Raw genomic sequence first — 15,991 nt, forward strand, 5'->3', positions numbered from 1 at the left:
GATGGCCATATGGGGCATGGGTATCTTGCCCCTCATGGGCACAGGGATGTCACGTCAGGTCATTCCCCCTGCTATGGTGTAGTGGGAGAACAAGTATGTTGGAATCTGTTACTCCCTTAGGGTATTCGGATGGAGGGGGGTGGAGTTCAAGTTAGGGCAATAGAAATTGATACTCAAGAAAAAATTAATACTATTATTCAGGGCCTACACCCCCAACTCAATTACCATCCCCTGGTCCTCCCTGACACCCGAGGCAAACTAGATCTCTACTTCAGCCTTGAGGGGATCCTGAGCCACGCTTTCTCCCTCTTAAATTATTGAAGAACAGAGATGGCGCCAGGATTGCTGTCAATGCCTCCAAACAGGCCTGGCTCTTACAGGAAACACCAATGTGACCTACATTTTTAGGGGAAATTGCACCCTGTCCCCCTGTTTCCATTCAGACAATTGACCTAACGGTTCTCTCTGCTTGTGGGCACCCCTTTCCCACACAGATGTTGGGCAAAATACACCCTTCCCACTGCCACGTTAATATAACCGTTGATTTTATCTCTATTATTTGCCCCCTGGCAGGGATCAATTTTTGTTTGTTGGGGAGGGCAAGCCTTTATCTTCCTCCATATTAATTGGATGGGGCTATGTGCCTTGGGCAGTCTGTTCCCGGATATTAGTCTTGTTTCAGGAGATGAACCCCTTCTCATCCCCGCATCTGATTATTGGACCAGACGTCATAAGAGAGCCGTACAAATGATCTCCCTCTTGGTGGGCCTTGGCATGGGCACGGGGATAGCCACGGGGATGGCCACGGGAGCCACTGGATTAGGGATAGCCACCACTACTTCACCAAATTGTCCCAACAACTGCTTGATGGCATGCAGACTGTAGAGTCCACCATTGGGATCTTCAACACCAGACTGATTCGTTGGCAGAGGTGATCCACCAAAATAGGGGAGGGATTGACCTCCTAACAGCCAAGAAAGGTGGCATCTGCTTGTTGTTACATGAAATATGCTGTTTCTATGCCAACAAATCTGGCATTGTTCAAAATAAGATTAAGAAATTACAAGAAGACCTAGAAAAAAGGAGATGAGAACTACAAGACAACCCCTTTTGGACCGGACTCCACGCTTCTTGCCCTATCTGCTCCCTCTTCTTGGCCCCTTCATCACTCTATTTCTTATCCCCACTTTCGGGCTCTGCGTTTTTAAATAAAATCACCCAGTTTATATAGCAGAGGATTGAGTCCGTCAGGGTTCAAAAGGCACGAGTGCTGTATCAGAGGCTCAAGTCCCGCCAGCTTGAACTTGAATTGGGGCCTGTCCTGTCCGAAACAGAACCCTCTTCCCTGTGGGGTGCCGGAGGGCCAACCTAAGACAGGAACCCTTTCAGAAGGAGCAGTATTGAAAGAAAAGGGGAGATGTGGGGACATCAGGCCTGGGGATGGTTCCCAGGCCTCGCCTAGGCCGGGCTTAAAGGCACGACCCAAGCCTGCCTCGAGTGTGTTGACCTGTCTCGGGTTGCACTTCCATATAGCAATGGTTCAGCAGGGCACGAAAAAGTAACCTCTGCCTGGTAACTGGTGAGTAAAAACAACACTATTGGCCCTCCCTAGTCTCTCCACCCACTATCATTAAAGCCCTGCCCCTACCATGAAGCCTACTAAAACATCTACTCGGTTAATAAAATGAGTTTCTGCCCTGACCGGGCTTCCTGTCCCGTCTGATTGTCCCTGAGGTGGGCAGGACCTGGGGAACGGGTAGACAACGTGCTCACCTTTCCTCAGTCCTCTCCTCTGAGGGAGGAATTGCAGAGCGGCAACACTGCAATTTAATAGAAATAAAAAACAACATGGAGATTTTCGTTAATTATGAAGGCTCAGCCTTAGCTTAGGCTTGTTTCTAATTAACTCTTAATTTACTTTTCATCTTGTGGCGTAATTACTACATTTCCATACTGCTTTCTCTACATCTCCTGGCATCTCTACCTTCTTTTTCCCAGCGACCTTTCTGTCTTCCAAAATCCCACTCTTATCTCCGGCCTAGCTTTTGGCCATTCAGCTTTTCATTAAACCAGTCACAGCAATATCTTCACACAGTGTACAAATATCTCACACCCCCTTTCTGTCTAAATAAAAAGGAAACGTTTTAATTCTAACACAGTAACACTATGACAACGAGCCCAATTACCAGGTAAGAACTACATTCACAATGTCCAGTCCATTAGTGTTAGTGTGTGTGGACATGGCTTCTGGGGATGGAACTCAGGTCATCAGGCTTGTAGGGCAAATGCTTTACCCACTGAGACAGCTTCTGGCTTTTTTCTTTCCAAAATGTTGGTATTGTAGGTTGAATGCTGGTCTCTGTTTTATTTTATTTTTTTTTTAAATAACGTATTTATTCTTGGAGTTACCGTTGTTAGCTGCCATGTGGGTGCTAGGAATTGAACGTGTGTCAGCTAGAAGAGTAGTCAGTGCTCCCAACCATCTCTCCAGCCCCGAATGCCTGACTTTATGCTCACAAGGCAAGCATGGACTGAGATACCTCTCCATCCCTAGAAACGGTTTTACTGGGCTGGGGATGTGGCTGAATAGGTTGGAGTGCTTGTACAACTCTTGTGAAGCTCTGGCTTCGGTCCCTAGCAGTGTTTAAAAACAGACTTGGTTGTATATGTCTGTAATCCTCATAATCCAGAGAGAGAAGCAGGAGAAGGTGAAGGTTATCCTCAGCTACTAATGAGTCAGCCTGGGCTATACTAAACCCTTTCTCAAAAAACAAACAGAAAAATAAACTTTTTTTTTTTTCTTTACAGTACTAGTTACTTGTCTTATTGCTGTGACAAAATATTTGACAAAAGCAGCTTTAGGAAGGAAAGGTGTGTTTGACTCACAGTTCTAGGGGATATAGTCCATCATGGCAGGGACAGTTGGCTATAGGAACAGCATGCGGCTGATCACATCTTGTCCACAGTCAGGAAGGAAAGAGTAAATGTTTGATTTCCCTTTAATCTGATCCAGTTCATAGCCCATGGAATGTTCCCATTCATGTTAGGATTGACACCTCAATGAACATAATGTAGAAAGAATCACATACATGCCCAGATTTATTTCCATGGTGATTTCTGAATCCTACCAAAATGACAAAACTAACATGTTTTAATGGAACTTTTTAGAAATCTGAGATTTTGGGCTCTTGCTCTCCCTACAAGTGGAATTGCCTGCGGGTTTTCATTTTTTTTTTTTTTTTTTTTTGAAACAGGATTTCTCTGTGTAATACTCCTGGCTGTCCTAGAACTCTATTTGTAGCTGTCCTAGAAATCTATTTGTAGACCAGGCTGGCCTCAAACTCACTGAGATCTGTGGTGATATATTGCTTGTGCAAATAAAGTCTGTCTGAAGATCAGAGGTGGAGCTTGCCACTAGCTAAGCATAGAGATCTGGAGTTCTGTACAGACAGACAGGAAGTAAGATGGCTGGGTGGAAACAGGAAGTAAGATGTTTTATGTTTATGAGTGTTTCACTACATGTATGTCTGTGCATCACATACATGCCTGGTGCTCCTGTAGTCTAGAAGAGGGGGTTGGATCCCCTAGAAATGGAGTTACAGATGGTTGTGAGCTGTCATATGGGAACTGGTAATTAATCCTGGTCCTCTGTAAGAACAACCAGTGCTCTTAACTGCTAAGCCATCTGTCTAGCTCCCTTCTACCTTATTTTTTGAGGCAGGTTCACTCACTGAACCCTGGAGCTTGCTAATTAGCTAGCCTGGCCAGGCAGCATGCCTTAGTTAGGGACCCTCCTGTATCTATCATCTGAGCTCTAGTAAGTACTGTGGTTATGATCATGCACTGCTGTGCCCTGTTTATGTGGATGTTAGGGATCCAGACTCCAGTCCTCACGCTTTATATCAACACTTCGTAGCCTCAGGAAGAGTAAATTCTAATGTTCTCTAGCATGGTAATATAATTATAGTTGAGCACTGCCGAGCCTGCACGGCCTGGGACCAAGAATCTGCGGAAGATGTCGGGATTAACAACACAGGACTCTTATTTGATGTTAAGAAGGCTCTCTGAGGGCTGGCTTTTATACCCCTGCACCAGATGGAAGAAGAGGAAGCAGAGGAGGGGCCCGTCCCAGTATTCCCGGAACCAAATAAACATATTGCTTCAGTAAACATGTTTTTTCTCTGCAGTTATAGAGGGCAGCAGGGGGAAGTGAATTCATAGCCAAGGTCTTATTTCCCACAGAGCATGCTTAATATTTCAAAACACCTCAAGGCAAAAGGTGATAGATACATTATTCTGATCTGAAATGTTACCCATTATAGAAATATACTGAAATATTACATTTTAACCTCAAAATATATTCCATATGTTGTTTTAAAAGTTATCACCAAACAATTTGGGAACAATATATGGTATTCTCTATTTGCACATGCACATTTGCATATGACATGCTCTCTTGAGTTGGTTTTGGCACATAGTTCATCAATAGGTGGGGCCAGACAGCCAACAGTTGAACAGTGGGCTGTTTGTATTATTTTTTGAGACAGGGCCTTGCTATGTAGTACAGGCTGCTCTTCAACTCAAGGATGACCTTGAACTCCTTTTGCCCCCTTTGTCCAAGTGCTAGGGTGACAGCTGTGTGCCACGGTACCCTACTATCTTTTAAATTAGGATCCAGGTGATAAATTACATATTAGAATCTTCTTTTGTGGGGTTGTGTTTTGAGACATGGTTTTCCAGTGTAGCTCTGCCTGACATAATAGAATCTTAATAGTTTAAATGTTTTATGGCACATACTTGTAATCTAGTTTTTGGGAGGTGAAGGCAAGAGGATCAGGAGAGAAAGGGGGAATGATGGGTATGACAGAATTCATCCATTTATTCAGTCAACAATAATGCGGCAATGCAGAATAACATACTATAGAGACTAAAATCATACTATAGGCAGAAAAGGTTGGAGATGTTGTGATTACTTTCAAAGGCACACATTTTAAGAAAATGCTTTTGGGTCATGCTTTCAGGTCAAGTGAATATCATTTGAGTCCTTGTCCAGCATCTTAATTTATTAGCTGATTGGATTGCAGGGCAGTGGATAGAACCCAGGGCCTATTAGACAAAGGCTCTGTTACCCACTGAGCTCTGTTCTCTGTTCAGCATCTTAAGTGAGTGATCTTGGGAATCTTGGCTTTAGTTTCCTCCTCTGTGATGTAACTTAACAAAACAGAACTCACAAAACCTTTTCCTAAGTCTCTATATTTGAGGCCTCTATGCAAATGTCCTCCCTCCCCCACTCTATCTATGCAAATTTTTAATGATCTTTAATAGCAGTGGTTTATTTGAGCTAATTACAGTTATAGCAAACAATTTTTTTTCTTGATTTCTTTTTCAGATAGCCTCATGTTAACTCACTGTATATTGGAAGGTGACCTTGAAGTTTTGATTCACCTTTCTCCCTCAGCCTGGCCAGCAGACCTGCTTTATGCAGTACTGGTGAAAGAACTCAAGGCCTAGTGCACACCAGGAGAGCATTTAATCAGCTGAGTTACATCTTAGCCCTTGTGTGAGTTCTTTAAAGACTGCATGCACTTGGTCGGAGGAAGAGGGTTAGGTGAGAGGGCTCAGTGGTTATGAGCATTTGCTGCCCTTACCCAAGACTGGGTTCAGTTCCAGCTCCTCCATGGTAGCTCACAAACACCTGTAACTCCAGTTCCATGGGATCCGATTTCCCCTTCTGACCTCCACAGGCACCAGGCACACATGTGGGGTTTATATTCGCATGCAGGCAAAACCTGCACGCACATAAAGTAAAAGTAACCTAAAAATAAGAACGAAATCTTAAAAAAAAAAAAAAAAGAAGTAGATGCTATTCAATCTACACTTGTTTAATCCCGGCTACACTGTGGTAACGCGAAGTACTGTGGTTTCTATATTAAGGGTCATGTCTGTATTCCGGAAGCCCTCTGGTGGCAATACAAGTAGCGAAATCTGAGCTCAGCATTCTACATATTTTAAATGCTGAATAAACACACGTTGTCAAGGCACGTATTACCCACATATTAGGTGATTATTTCCGGAGTGAATTTTTCCGGGTTATCTTCACTTAATCAGGCTTCCAATCAATGTCACTGTTGTGTTTTGTTTTTAAAACGGACCTTTATTAAGTCAAATCCATCGAGAAAGAAAAACTAGGGCAACAAAACTCTTCCAAACCTGTCATCTTTAGGTTAGGTTTGAATTTCCATGGTCATGACACCGGGGTCTAAGTCTTCTGTTAGTGCAGGTGTCAGGACTCCCGGAACAACTTAGCTGTTGACCAGTGCCCGCCGCAAAAGGGCGCGCAAAGCGCATCCCCTAGCAACGTTTGTGGCGGTGTTACTGGGAGTTGTAGTTTGCGTGTGCCCGAGGTGCCTACGCGCCGGCTCACAGGGGCCGTAGGAACTACACTTCCCAAGAGTCATCGGAGCAGGGCTGGGCGGGGCCAGTCTAGGAGGCGGGGCTCTGGCCGCCGCGGTGGTTGTGGCGGCTCATTTGTAAATGCTGCGGCTACTCGATGGTGACTGTGTCATTGGTTGGAGAGGTGTGAACGGCTGGGTCTTCGTGGAACGGTAACTGGTGGGCGAAAGGAGCGAAGAAGCCCGTCCGTCGCCCGGTTCCCGAGAGGCCAGCTCGGGTTTCGGGCTGGCGTGGCGCGGAGGACTAGGCGCCTGCGGGCGGTGGTGGTTCCGTGCTTGTGAGCCCGCTTTGTTCTTCCGAGCACCCGGGAGATCACCCCTCTAGGGAGGGTGTTGGGTGTTTTTGCTCTGGGTGAGGCGGACAAGAAGCTCTGGCGACCAGCGCTGGGGACACTATCTTGCCGGGCCGGGTGTAGTGGCGCTGCTTGCTGTCCTGCAGAGTCCATCCGGGCTTCTCCAAAAGCGTTGTTGTTGCTTTCTAGAAGAGTTGTGCTTTGGGCGAGGCGGACCTGTCAGCCGAAAGCTTTCAGGGTCTGAATTGTCCCTTCGTACCTTCCTCCGCCTCCAGTGCACATATTTTATGTTTTGTCCAAGATAGGTTTAAAGTTGCCAAAGCTTTCAATTAGTCGATTTTTTTTTTTTTTGTTGGTTTCTGTTTTTAGAGACAGCTTTATCGATGTGTAGTTAATTTATGGTAATGCCCACAGCTTCATGAGTCTTTGTAATTCAGATTTTTTTTTTTTTTTCTTTCCCGAGACAGGGTTTCTCTATGGCTTTGGAGGCTGGCCTGGAACTAGCTTTTGTAGATCATGCTGGTCTCGAACTCACACAAATCTGCCTGCCTCTGCCTCCCGAGTAATTGGATTAAAAGATGTGTGCCACTAACGCCTGGCTGTACTTCACATTTTAATTTCTGAGTCTACATAATACACTGTTCAAGACATTCTGTTATTTGTGGTTTACCAAGGCCTTCATATTAGTAATGAAAAACAGATTTAAGGGGAACGTTTTTGGCAAGGGCTTGCTATGTAGTCCAGGCTAGCCTGGAACTCGAATGATGCCCGACTGTGAATCAATATTTCTGTACTTAAAAATGGCAGTAAGTATATTTTCAGGATCATAGTAATGGAATTGTTGCAAAGGTACAGAAGTTTTAGTGCTTTAAAAAAGGAGTGTGTGTAAGTGTAAAGTGTTAAGACGCTGCCTTAAGTCAATATTACACTTTTGTCAGTGTAGTAGGGAATTGTTGATGATTTTCACATTGCAGAGTGACTCTGCAGTTTGTTTACTTTCTAAATTTAGACTTTTCTTCATTTACAGATTACTATTTTAAAGTATTATTCCTGTGTGTATGATTTTGTTGGTTTTGTGCATGTCATGGCTCCTGCATGGAGGTTAGGGGACAACCAGCTCAAGTTGTCAGGCTTGTACAGTAAGCACTTACCCACTTTGAGCCATCTATCCAGCTCTGGACGTTTTGTTTTGTTTTTAAGACAGTTTCTCACATTAACTCACACTGTGTCCTGGAACTTGTACTGTGTAGCTAGACTGTCCTCACACAGCTTCCTGCCTCAATGCTGGGGTTCCATGATGAGCCCTGAAGTTTGGATTTTAAAAGAATTTCTTACTAAGGAAGTTGAAATTTCACCAAGGTTGACTGAGAAATCCCTACCTTATGCTTTTAGGTTGGTTCCTAATGTAAAAAACTACAGATTTACAAGAAACGACTATTCAGGATTAACAGGTACTGTCTGCTACTCTTAAGTGTATAACACAGTGTCTATAATCCCTGAAGGCAGGAGCCCTTTCCCAGGAAGCACCAGCCCCTATCTTTCTTGGTGTTCTAGTTTGGTTTTCTGTGCTGTGACAAAATATGACTGAAAGCAACTTGGGGAGGAAGGAGTTTATTTGAGCTCACAATTAGGGTTTATTATTCAGAGAAGCCAGGGAAGGATCTAAAAAAAGAGGGGATGGAAGAGTGCTGTTTCCTGGGTCACTTCATGGCTTGCTGTCTGGTATATCCCAGAACCACCTGCTCAGGGGTGGCATTACCTCCAGTGTCTGGGCCCTCCAACGTCAGTCATTAATCAAGACAGTGCACCCAATGGCTTACCTACAGGCCAGTCTGATGGAGGCAATTCCTCAGGCACGGTTCCTTTTCCCCAAGTGACTCTGGTTCAGTTAAGTTGACAAAAGCTAACCACTGCCCTGGGTACCCACTGTTGATTTTTCTGCCCCCTCACTGGTGAACTTCATGTATCTGCAACACTTGTGTGCCTAGTGCCCTCAGCTGTCAGGGGAGGGTGTTGAATCCCCTGGAACTGGAGTTTTGCATGGCTTTTAGTCACCATTTAGGTTCTGGAATGTGAACTCTCATCCTCTGCAAGAACAATGAGTGCTCTTAACCACTGAGCAACCTCTCCAGCCTGTCTGTATTTCTTATAATAGATACACATTGCTCTGTACTTTGTGATTAACACTATGTTTTGGATAGTGTTTTTGTTTGTTTTTTGGTGTTTTGTTTTTTGAGACAGGGTTTCTCTCTATTGCTTTGGAGCCTGTCCTGGAATTAGCTCTGTAGACCAGGCTGGCCTTAAACTCACAAAGATCCACCTGCCTCTGCCTCCTGAGTGCTGGGACTAAAGGCATGAACCAACGCCCAGCTCTTGGATAGTTTTTAAAGGTTTTTATTTTTATTTATGTGTATGGGTGTAAGTGTAATGAATGTGTGCCTGTGAGTACACATGCTGGCAGATATCAAAAATGGACATCAGATTCCCTGCTGCTAGAGCTACTAGTGGTGTGAGCTGTCTGTCTCCTATGTGCTAGGAACTGAACTTGGGTGTACGGAAGAGCAAGAAGAACTCTTAACCACTGAGCCCTCTTTTCAGCCCTATGGGTTTTTTGTTTGTTTGTTTGTTTTGTTTTTGTTTTTGTTTTTCTTAAGACAGGGTCTTACTCTGTGGGGCAGGTAGCTGGAATTTACAATGTAAGCTAGCTTGGTCTGGAATTCATGGTAATCTACTCGCCTCAGCTTCCTAAGTACTGGAGATGTAGGTGTGAACTATTTTTTTTAGTATGGGATACTGAATCCAGGGTCTTATATGGTAAAAACAAAAAAAAAAAAAAAAAAAAAAAAAAAATCACAAAGATACATCTTGAGGCAGGGTCCAACACTGTATCTCAGGTTGACCTGGAACTCCATCTGCCTTAGTCTCTTCAGTGCTATCATAAGGTGTGAGTCACAGTACCTGGCTTACTTTCAGTTTATTGCAAAAGTGAGCTTGGGCCAATATAACAGTGGTATACAATGCCTAGAAGCAAACTTGCTAGATCAAGGCTTTTGTGCATTTTACAGCATGGATAAATAACTGCTTTACTTTCCAAAATATGTTATATATCTAAGGAGTACTTAACTAAAAATATTTGTTTTGTTATATTGAATATTATCAGGCTTTGGTCTCTGCTAACCCAGTGCATGGGGGGCAATAAAAAGTATATTATTACTCTCATAATTTTTTGGCTTTTCAGTGGCATGAGAGTGAACATGTTTTGATGCTTGACATTATTTTTCTGTTTATATCTTTTGTATATTTTTATATACTACTTAGAAAGCTAGATATATTTGTTTGCCTCAAAATTTCCAGGCTCTCTCTCTCTCTCTCTCTCTCTCTCTCTGTGATTAACCCTGTATGTCCCTTCCACTCTACCTTCTTGTTCTCTCATCTGCCTTACACTATAATAGCTGACTCTTTCCACTCCCTAAGCATCTACAAAGCCAATGCATTGTGGATAGAGTGGGGGTGAGTGGGGATGGGAACGAGCATGAGGGATCATGTAGAGGGGATCGAGGGAGAAAGTACTATGAAGGTGACGGACAAGGGGGGCATTTTAGGGTGAGGTAGGCGGTAGAAACCTAGTGCAAGGGAAAGTGAGGAATTTACAAGGATGACCCCAGCTAAGACTTGTAGCACAGTGGATAAGTGGCCATCTCCTGTGTCCAGGAAAAACTTCCAGTAGAGGGACTTGGACACCAACCAGGCCACACAACTTTTGACCTACAGTTTGTCCTGCCTATGGGATGTGTTGGGGTAAAGAGGTTGTGGGACTGGCCAGTTAATGACTGGTCTAGCCTGAGATCTTTGCCATGAGAGTGAACCCACCCCTGACACTTCGTGGATCTCTAGGACCCAGAGGCTGGATGGCCTATAGTCCTAGGATAGAACCAAACATGACTGGTATTAAAAAAAAAAGTCAATGGTGCCTATTGACATTCTGCTATACTCTTAGATTGGTGCCCCATCCTAGTCATCATCAGAGAGGCTTCATCCAGCAACAGGTGGAAACAAATGCAGAGATCCATAGCTAAATATTAGTCTGAACTCGGAATCCTGTGGAAGAGGAGGAAGGATTGTAGGAGCCCAAGGGCTTAAGGCCACCACAAGAAAACTCATAGAATCAACTAACCTGGGCTCATAGAGACTGAACCCACAACCAGGGAGCCTGGCCTACTGCATATATGAGACAGTTGTGTAGCTTGGTCTTCATGTGGGTTTCTAACAGTGGGAGCAGGGGCTGCCTCTGACTCTTGTACAGGCTTTTGGGACCCTATTCCTCCTACTGGGTTGCCTTATCCAGCCTTAATACAAGGGGAGGTGCTTAGTCTTACTGCCATGCTTTGTTGGTATCAGTGGGGAGCCTGCCCTTTTCTGAATAGAAACGGAGGAGTAGGAGGGAAGGGTAAAGGGAGTGTATATGTGTTTGTGGGGACTGGGAGGAGAAACTGTGGTCAGGCTGCAAAACAAACATAAATGAAAAAGGAAGGCAGCCCAAGCAAGCCATGAGGAGCAGCACTCCATGGCCTCTGCTTCACCTCCTGCCCTGACTTCTCTAAGTAATGGACTTATAGTCTATAAGGTAAAATAAACCCTTTCCTCAACTGGTTTTGGTCATGGTGTTTTGTTTTTATTTTTAAGATGTATTTATTATTTATGTATACATTGTTTCTGATTGCATGTATGCCTGCATTCCTTAAGAGGGAATCAGATCTCATTATAGATGGTTGTGAGCCACCATGTAGTTGCTGGGAATTGAACTTAGGAATTCTGGAAGAGCATTCAGTGCTCATATATATGTGTGTGTGTGTGTGTGTGTGTGTGAGAGAGAGAGAGTGAGTGTGTGTGTGTGAGTGTGTGTGTGTGTTTGGAAATGTTAGCATATGTGCTGTTGGAGAATGCTGAGTTCAAAGGACAGCTTGTAGGAGCTATTTTCTTCTTCTACTATGTAGGACCTGGGGATTGAACTCATGGCATCAAGCACTGAACCAACTTGTGATCCCTTGTTAAAGTCCTCTGTGTATTGAATACTAGTTTTTATGCAGGGTCAAGGCTTGGGCTGCTTTGGGCAGAGCATATATAACATTTTTAATGAACGCTCATTGTTGGCTTTCTTTTTTACAGTGCTGGAAGTCAGTAAGTGTTCAGGATTTTTCTGGCGTTTAGAAGGGTCATTAGACTGAAATGTTCCTGATGCCAACCTCTTCAGAACTGAACAGTGGACAGAACTTCCTAACACAGTGGATGACCAGTCCTTCTCGGGCCGGGGTCATACTAAATCGAGGATTTCCTCTTTTGGAAGCAGATGAGAAGCAAGCAGTTACAAATGTCTCTACCAGCTTCCCTGTTAAAGCCACCCACTTTCCAAACAGCTTCAGCATTAGTAGTGAAGAGGATTCATTTCATGATGAACAGGAGGCTGGAGGGCCTTATAAACTACAGTCAGAAGACTCCCACTCAGTCTTTCCTTTGGTTAAAAAGGAGCCAATAGTGTCATGTCAGGATGCCTCTGGGTACCAGGAAGATAACAAAAATGAGTTTCTGCCTGATCTTTCGAGTGAACTCCAAGAAGTGGCCAATAAAAACCCACTCTTTAAAAAACTGGAACAGGTAGGGTTTGGCCTGATAGATGTTTGTATCATTATAGGCCTTGTATTATTGGTTATCTTGTTTTCCCTTTACTCTGAATCCTCAAAATTTCAGATTTTGTCTTCTGTCTAATGTCAAACATTAACATACACATATACAAAATGTAGCAGTTAAGATAAATTTATATTTTTTTATTTTTTTGATGAATTTATATTTTTAAATTGCCACCTTGTTTGGTAAAAATGAAGTTAGAAATGGTTGATCAAATATTAGAAACTAATTGATATCTTGGAATACCTACCCCCTTGTAAGACTGGAAGGAGTTGTTTTTCCCATTTCTTATTTGAGATGTCAATAGAAGTTAGATTTTAGTGTTGTGGCAGATTTATTTATGGGGGGGGGTGCTGTTTTTTTGAAATTGCCAGGGAAGATCTGGGAAGGGAGAGTGAAGGGATTAAGACAGATAGTAAAGGGTGTTACGGAGTGTAATTCTATGATTCTGTGTTTAACAAGCTGAAAGAAGTTCAGCAAAGGAAGCAGGCACAGCTGAAGAGGCAGCAGCTGGAGCAGCTGCAGAGGCTCATGGAGGAGCAGGAGAGGCTGCTTGGCATGGTGTCCAGGCAGCATGTGCTTCCAGGTATGTCTTGCTCATACATGGTCAATACAATGACACAGTTACACAAACTTCTTACCTTTCATTGCTTGGCAAATTATTTCCACATCCCTCTGTCACAGGTTGGAAGCTCCAGCTTCTTCAGGGCCAGAGAGACAAATGTGAGATGATGGTGTAATATAATGCTGGGACCAGAGATGCTCTGGCACCCTGGAGTGTATGTGCCATGCTTGCAGGCATTCTCATGTGTATATGATACTGCAGGCTGAACCCAGGCCTCTCACATGCCAAGCATGTGCTCACTGAGCCAACCTCCCCAGCATTCATTCACTGTAGGGGGAAAAACCTAGGAGGAGAAACAGTAAGTTATATGTAGAGTTGCTGGTGTCCAGCTCCTGGCTGGTGCGTGGAAACTGGAGCCCATCTGTCTGATTGCAGAGCCATGTGTTTCTTGTGTGCTACATCTGTTCACAGAAAGCTTGGGAGCCTATCAGAGAAAACATCATTGAAAGTCAATCTAGACTTTCTCAGCCTAGACACATGGGGGAGGGCCTGGGTCCTGCCCCAAATGATATGACAGACTTTGACGATCCCCCATGGAAGGCCTCACCCTCCCTGGGGAGCAGAAAAGGGATGTACTGGGGTTTGATGGAGGTAATAGGGGGAGGATGGAAGGGTGAGGGAACTGGGATTGACACGTAAAACAACCTTATTTCAAATTTAAATTAAAAAAAAAAAAAAAGGAAGAAAAAAAAGAAGAGTTAGCCAACCGAAATGGGGCGGGGGGGGGGGGGGAGTCAATCTGGAGCAGTGGTTTGAAAGCTTTTCTGACCTCATTCCACAGTAACAAAAATATCCTCAGTCATGACTGAGGACAAGCAAATTCCCTATCATCTATGTTTATTAGTGTGCCTGGAGTAAGTATTGATGCTGAGATTACTGGTGTGTACCACCATGCTCAGCTTATTCAGTATTGAAGACTGAGCCCAGGGCTTTGTGCATGCCAGGCAAATGCTCTACCAATTAGGCTATATCCCCAGCTCTACTTGTATACATTTTTAAAAAATAATATATATTTTTTTTTTATGTGCGTTGGTGTTTTGCCTGCATGTATGTCTGTGTGAGGGTGTTGGATCCCTGGAGCTGGAGTTACAGACAGTTGTAAGCTGCCATGTGGGTGCTGGGAATTGGACCTGGGTCCTTCTAAAGAACAGCCAGTGCTCTTAACCTCTGAACCATCTCTTGTTCCCCCTTACCCCCCCCACTTGTGTAAATTCTTATCTGAGGTGGTGGTTTAAATAGGAATGGCCCCCATAGACTCATGTGTTTGAATGCTTGGCCCATAGGAAGGTGTGGCCTTGTTGGAGGAAACATGTCACTGTTGGGGTGGGCTTTGAAGTCTCATATGATCAAGCTATGCCCAGTGTGGCATTTAATCTCCTGCTGCCTGTGGATCAAGATGTACAACTCTTAGCTCCTTTTCCAGCACCATGCCTGCCTGCATGCTGCCATGCTTCTTACCACTACAATAATGGACTAAACCTCTGAAACTTTAAGGCAGCCCCAGTTAAATGTTTTCCTTTATATGAGTTGCCCCAGTCATGGTGTCTTCACAGCAACAGAAACCCTAACAAAGACAGAGTTGCCAATGGGTCATGTTTCACAAGTGAAAGCAATGATCTGGTACTACCCTATAAGAGACATATTTAGAGATTCAGGAAGTGCCTAATTTGTTCAGATATTATGCTGGACACTGAGAATACAGAGAAAAAGAAGTGTGTGCCAAACAAGTATGCAAAGTGGCTGGGTAAAGAGGGTTGGGAGAGTTAGAAATGTGTTGCTTTTTGTTTTTTTGAGAAAGCCCGTGGGTTGTTTTTTTTTTTTAATCATCTATCTTTCTTTCTATCTTTCTATCATTTATCATCTATCTGTCTGTCTATCTGTCTATCTGCAGAACAGTAACTTACTATGTAGCCCTGACTGGTCTGGTATGCTTTATGTAGACCAGGTTGGCTTCAAACTCTCAGAGATCCACCTCTCAAGTGCATTACCACACTTAGCTTATCTTAAAATAACTGAATAGTTTATAATTGCTGTGTAGAATCGGTGAATAATAAAGACAATTCAAATAATAGGCTGTGACATATTTTACTATAAAGTACAGATATGATTGAATGATAACAGATTGCAGTCACTATGATAAGATCTAGCCCTATACAGTTTGGAACACTTAGCTTTGACATAATGGGATTTTGAATTTTTTTTAAAATAAACTTATTTATTTCTATTTTATGTATATGGTTATTTTGGCTACATGTGTGTCTCTGCACTAATGTGTGCAGTGCCTGCAGAGGCCAGAAGAGAGCAGCAGCTCTCCTGGAACTGGAATTACAGACAGTTGATAGCCACCATGTGGGTGCTGGGAATTGAACTCAGGTCCTCAGGAAGAGCAGCCCGTGTCTTAACCACGGAGCCATCTCTCCAGCCCTGCTTTTGAATTTCTTAACTTATTTATTTTTCTTGGTGTTGGAGGTTAGACCTAGAGCCATGTACCTGTTAAACATACACTGTATTACTGAGTCATACAGGGAATTGGTTTTCAGACTTTGTGGTCTGAAATCTATCTCTCTATTTGTCTTTTTTTGTGACAAGGTCTAATTTATTTTCTTCTCAATTTTTCATTAAAGATAATGGGTTTCATTATGGCATTTTCATACATGTATATTCAGTGTACTATGGTCATATTCTCTCTCTGTCTCTGTCTCTCTCTCCAATTATACTCTTAAATAACTGAGGATACCAAAACCTTTTTTGTTTTAAAGGATATAAGTCAGCCCTCCATTGCTGTGATGTAATGCCTCAGATAAACAATGCAAAAAGAAGAACTACTTATTTTGGCTCATTGTTCTGAGGTTTTAGCCCATGTTGCCTGGTCTTGCTGCTGTGGGCCTTTGTTAGCTTCATTTGCTGTGGTGGGAGTAGGTAATGGGGAGCTGCTTGCT

General features: G+C 43.5%; 1 protein-coding gene across 1 annotated transcript in view; it reads left to right on the forward strand.

The window, feature by feature from the left end:
• The first annotated feature begins 6,283 nt into the window (after nt 1–6,283).
• Nucleotides 6,284–15,991, forward strand: part of Cenpj (centromere protein J) — a 40,394-nt gene continuing 30,686 nt past the window's right edge. The window contains exons 1-3 of the mRNA XM_051195627.1: nt 6,284–6,605; nt 11,912–12,397; nt 12,890–13,013. Of these exons, the coding sequence (XP_051051584.1) occupies nt 11,972–12,397; nt 12,890–13,013 (550 nt within the window). The 5' untranslated portion in view covers nt 6,284–6,605; nt 11,912–11,971. The remainder of the gene's footprint in view (nt 6,606–11,911; nt 12,398–12,889; nt 13,014–15,991) is intronic.

This window comes from Phodopus roborovskii, unplaced genomic scaffold (assembly GCF_943737965.1).
Source record: "Phodopus roborovskii unplaced genomic scaffold, PHOROB, whole genome shotgun sequence".
NCBI classification, from domain to species: Eukaryota; Metazoa; Chordata; class Mammalia; order Rodentia; family Cricetidae; genus Phodopus; species Phodopus roborovskii.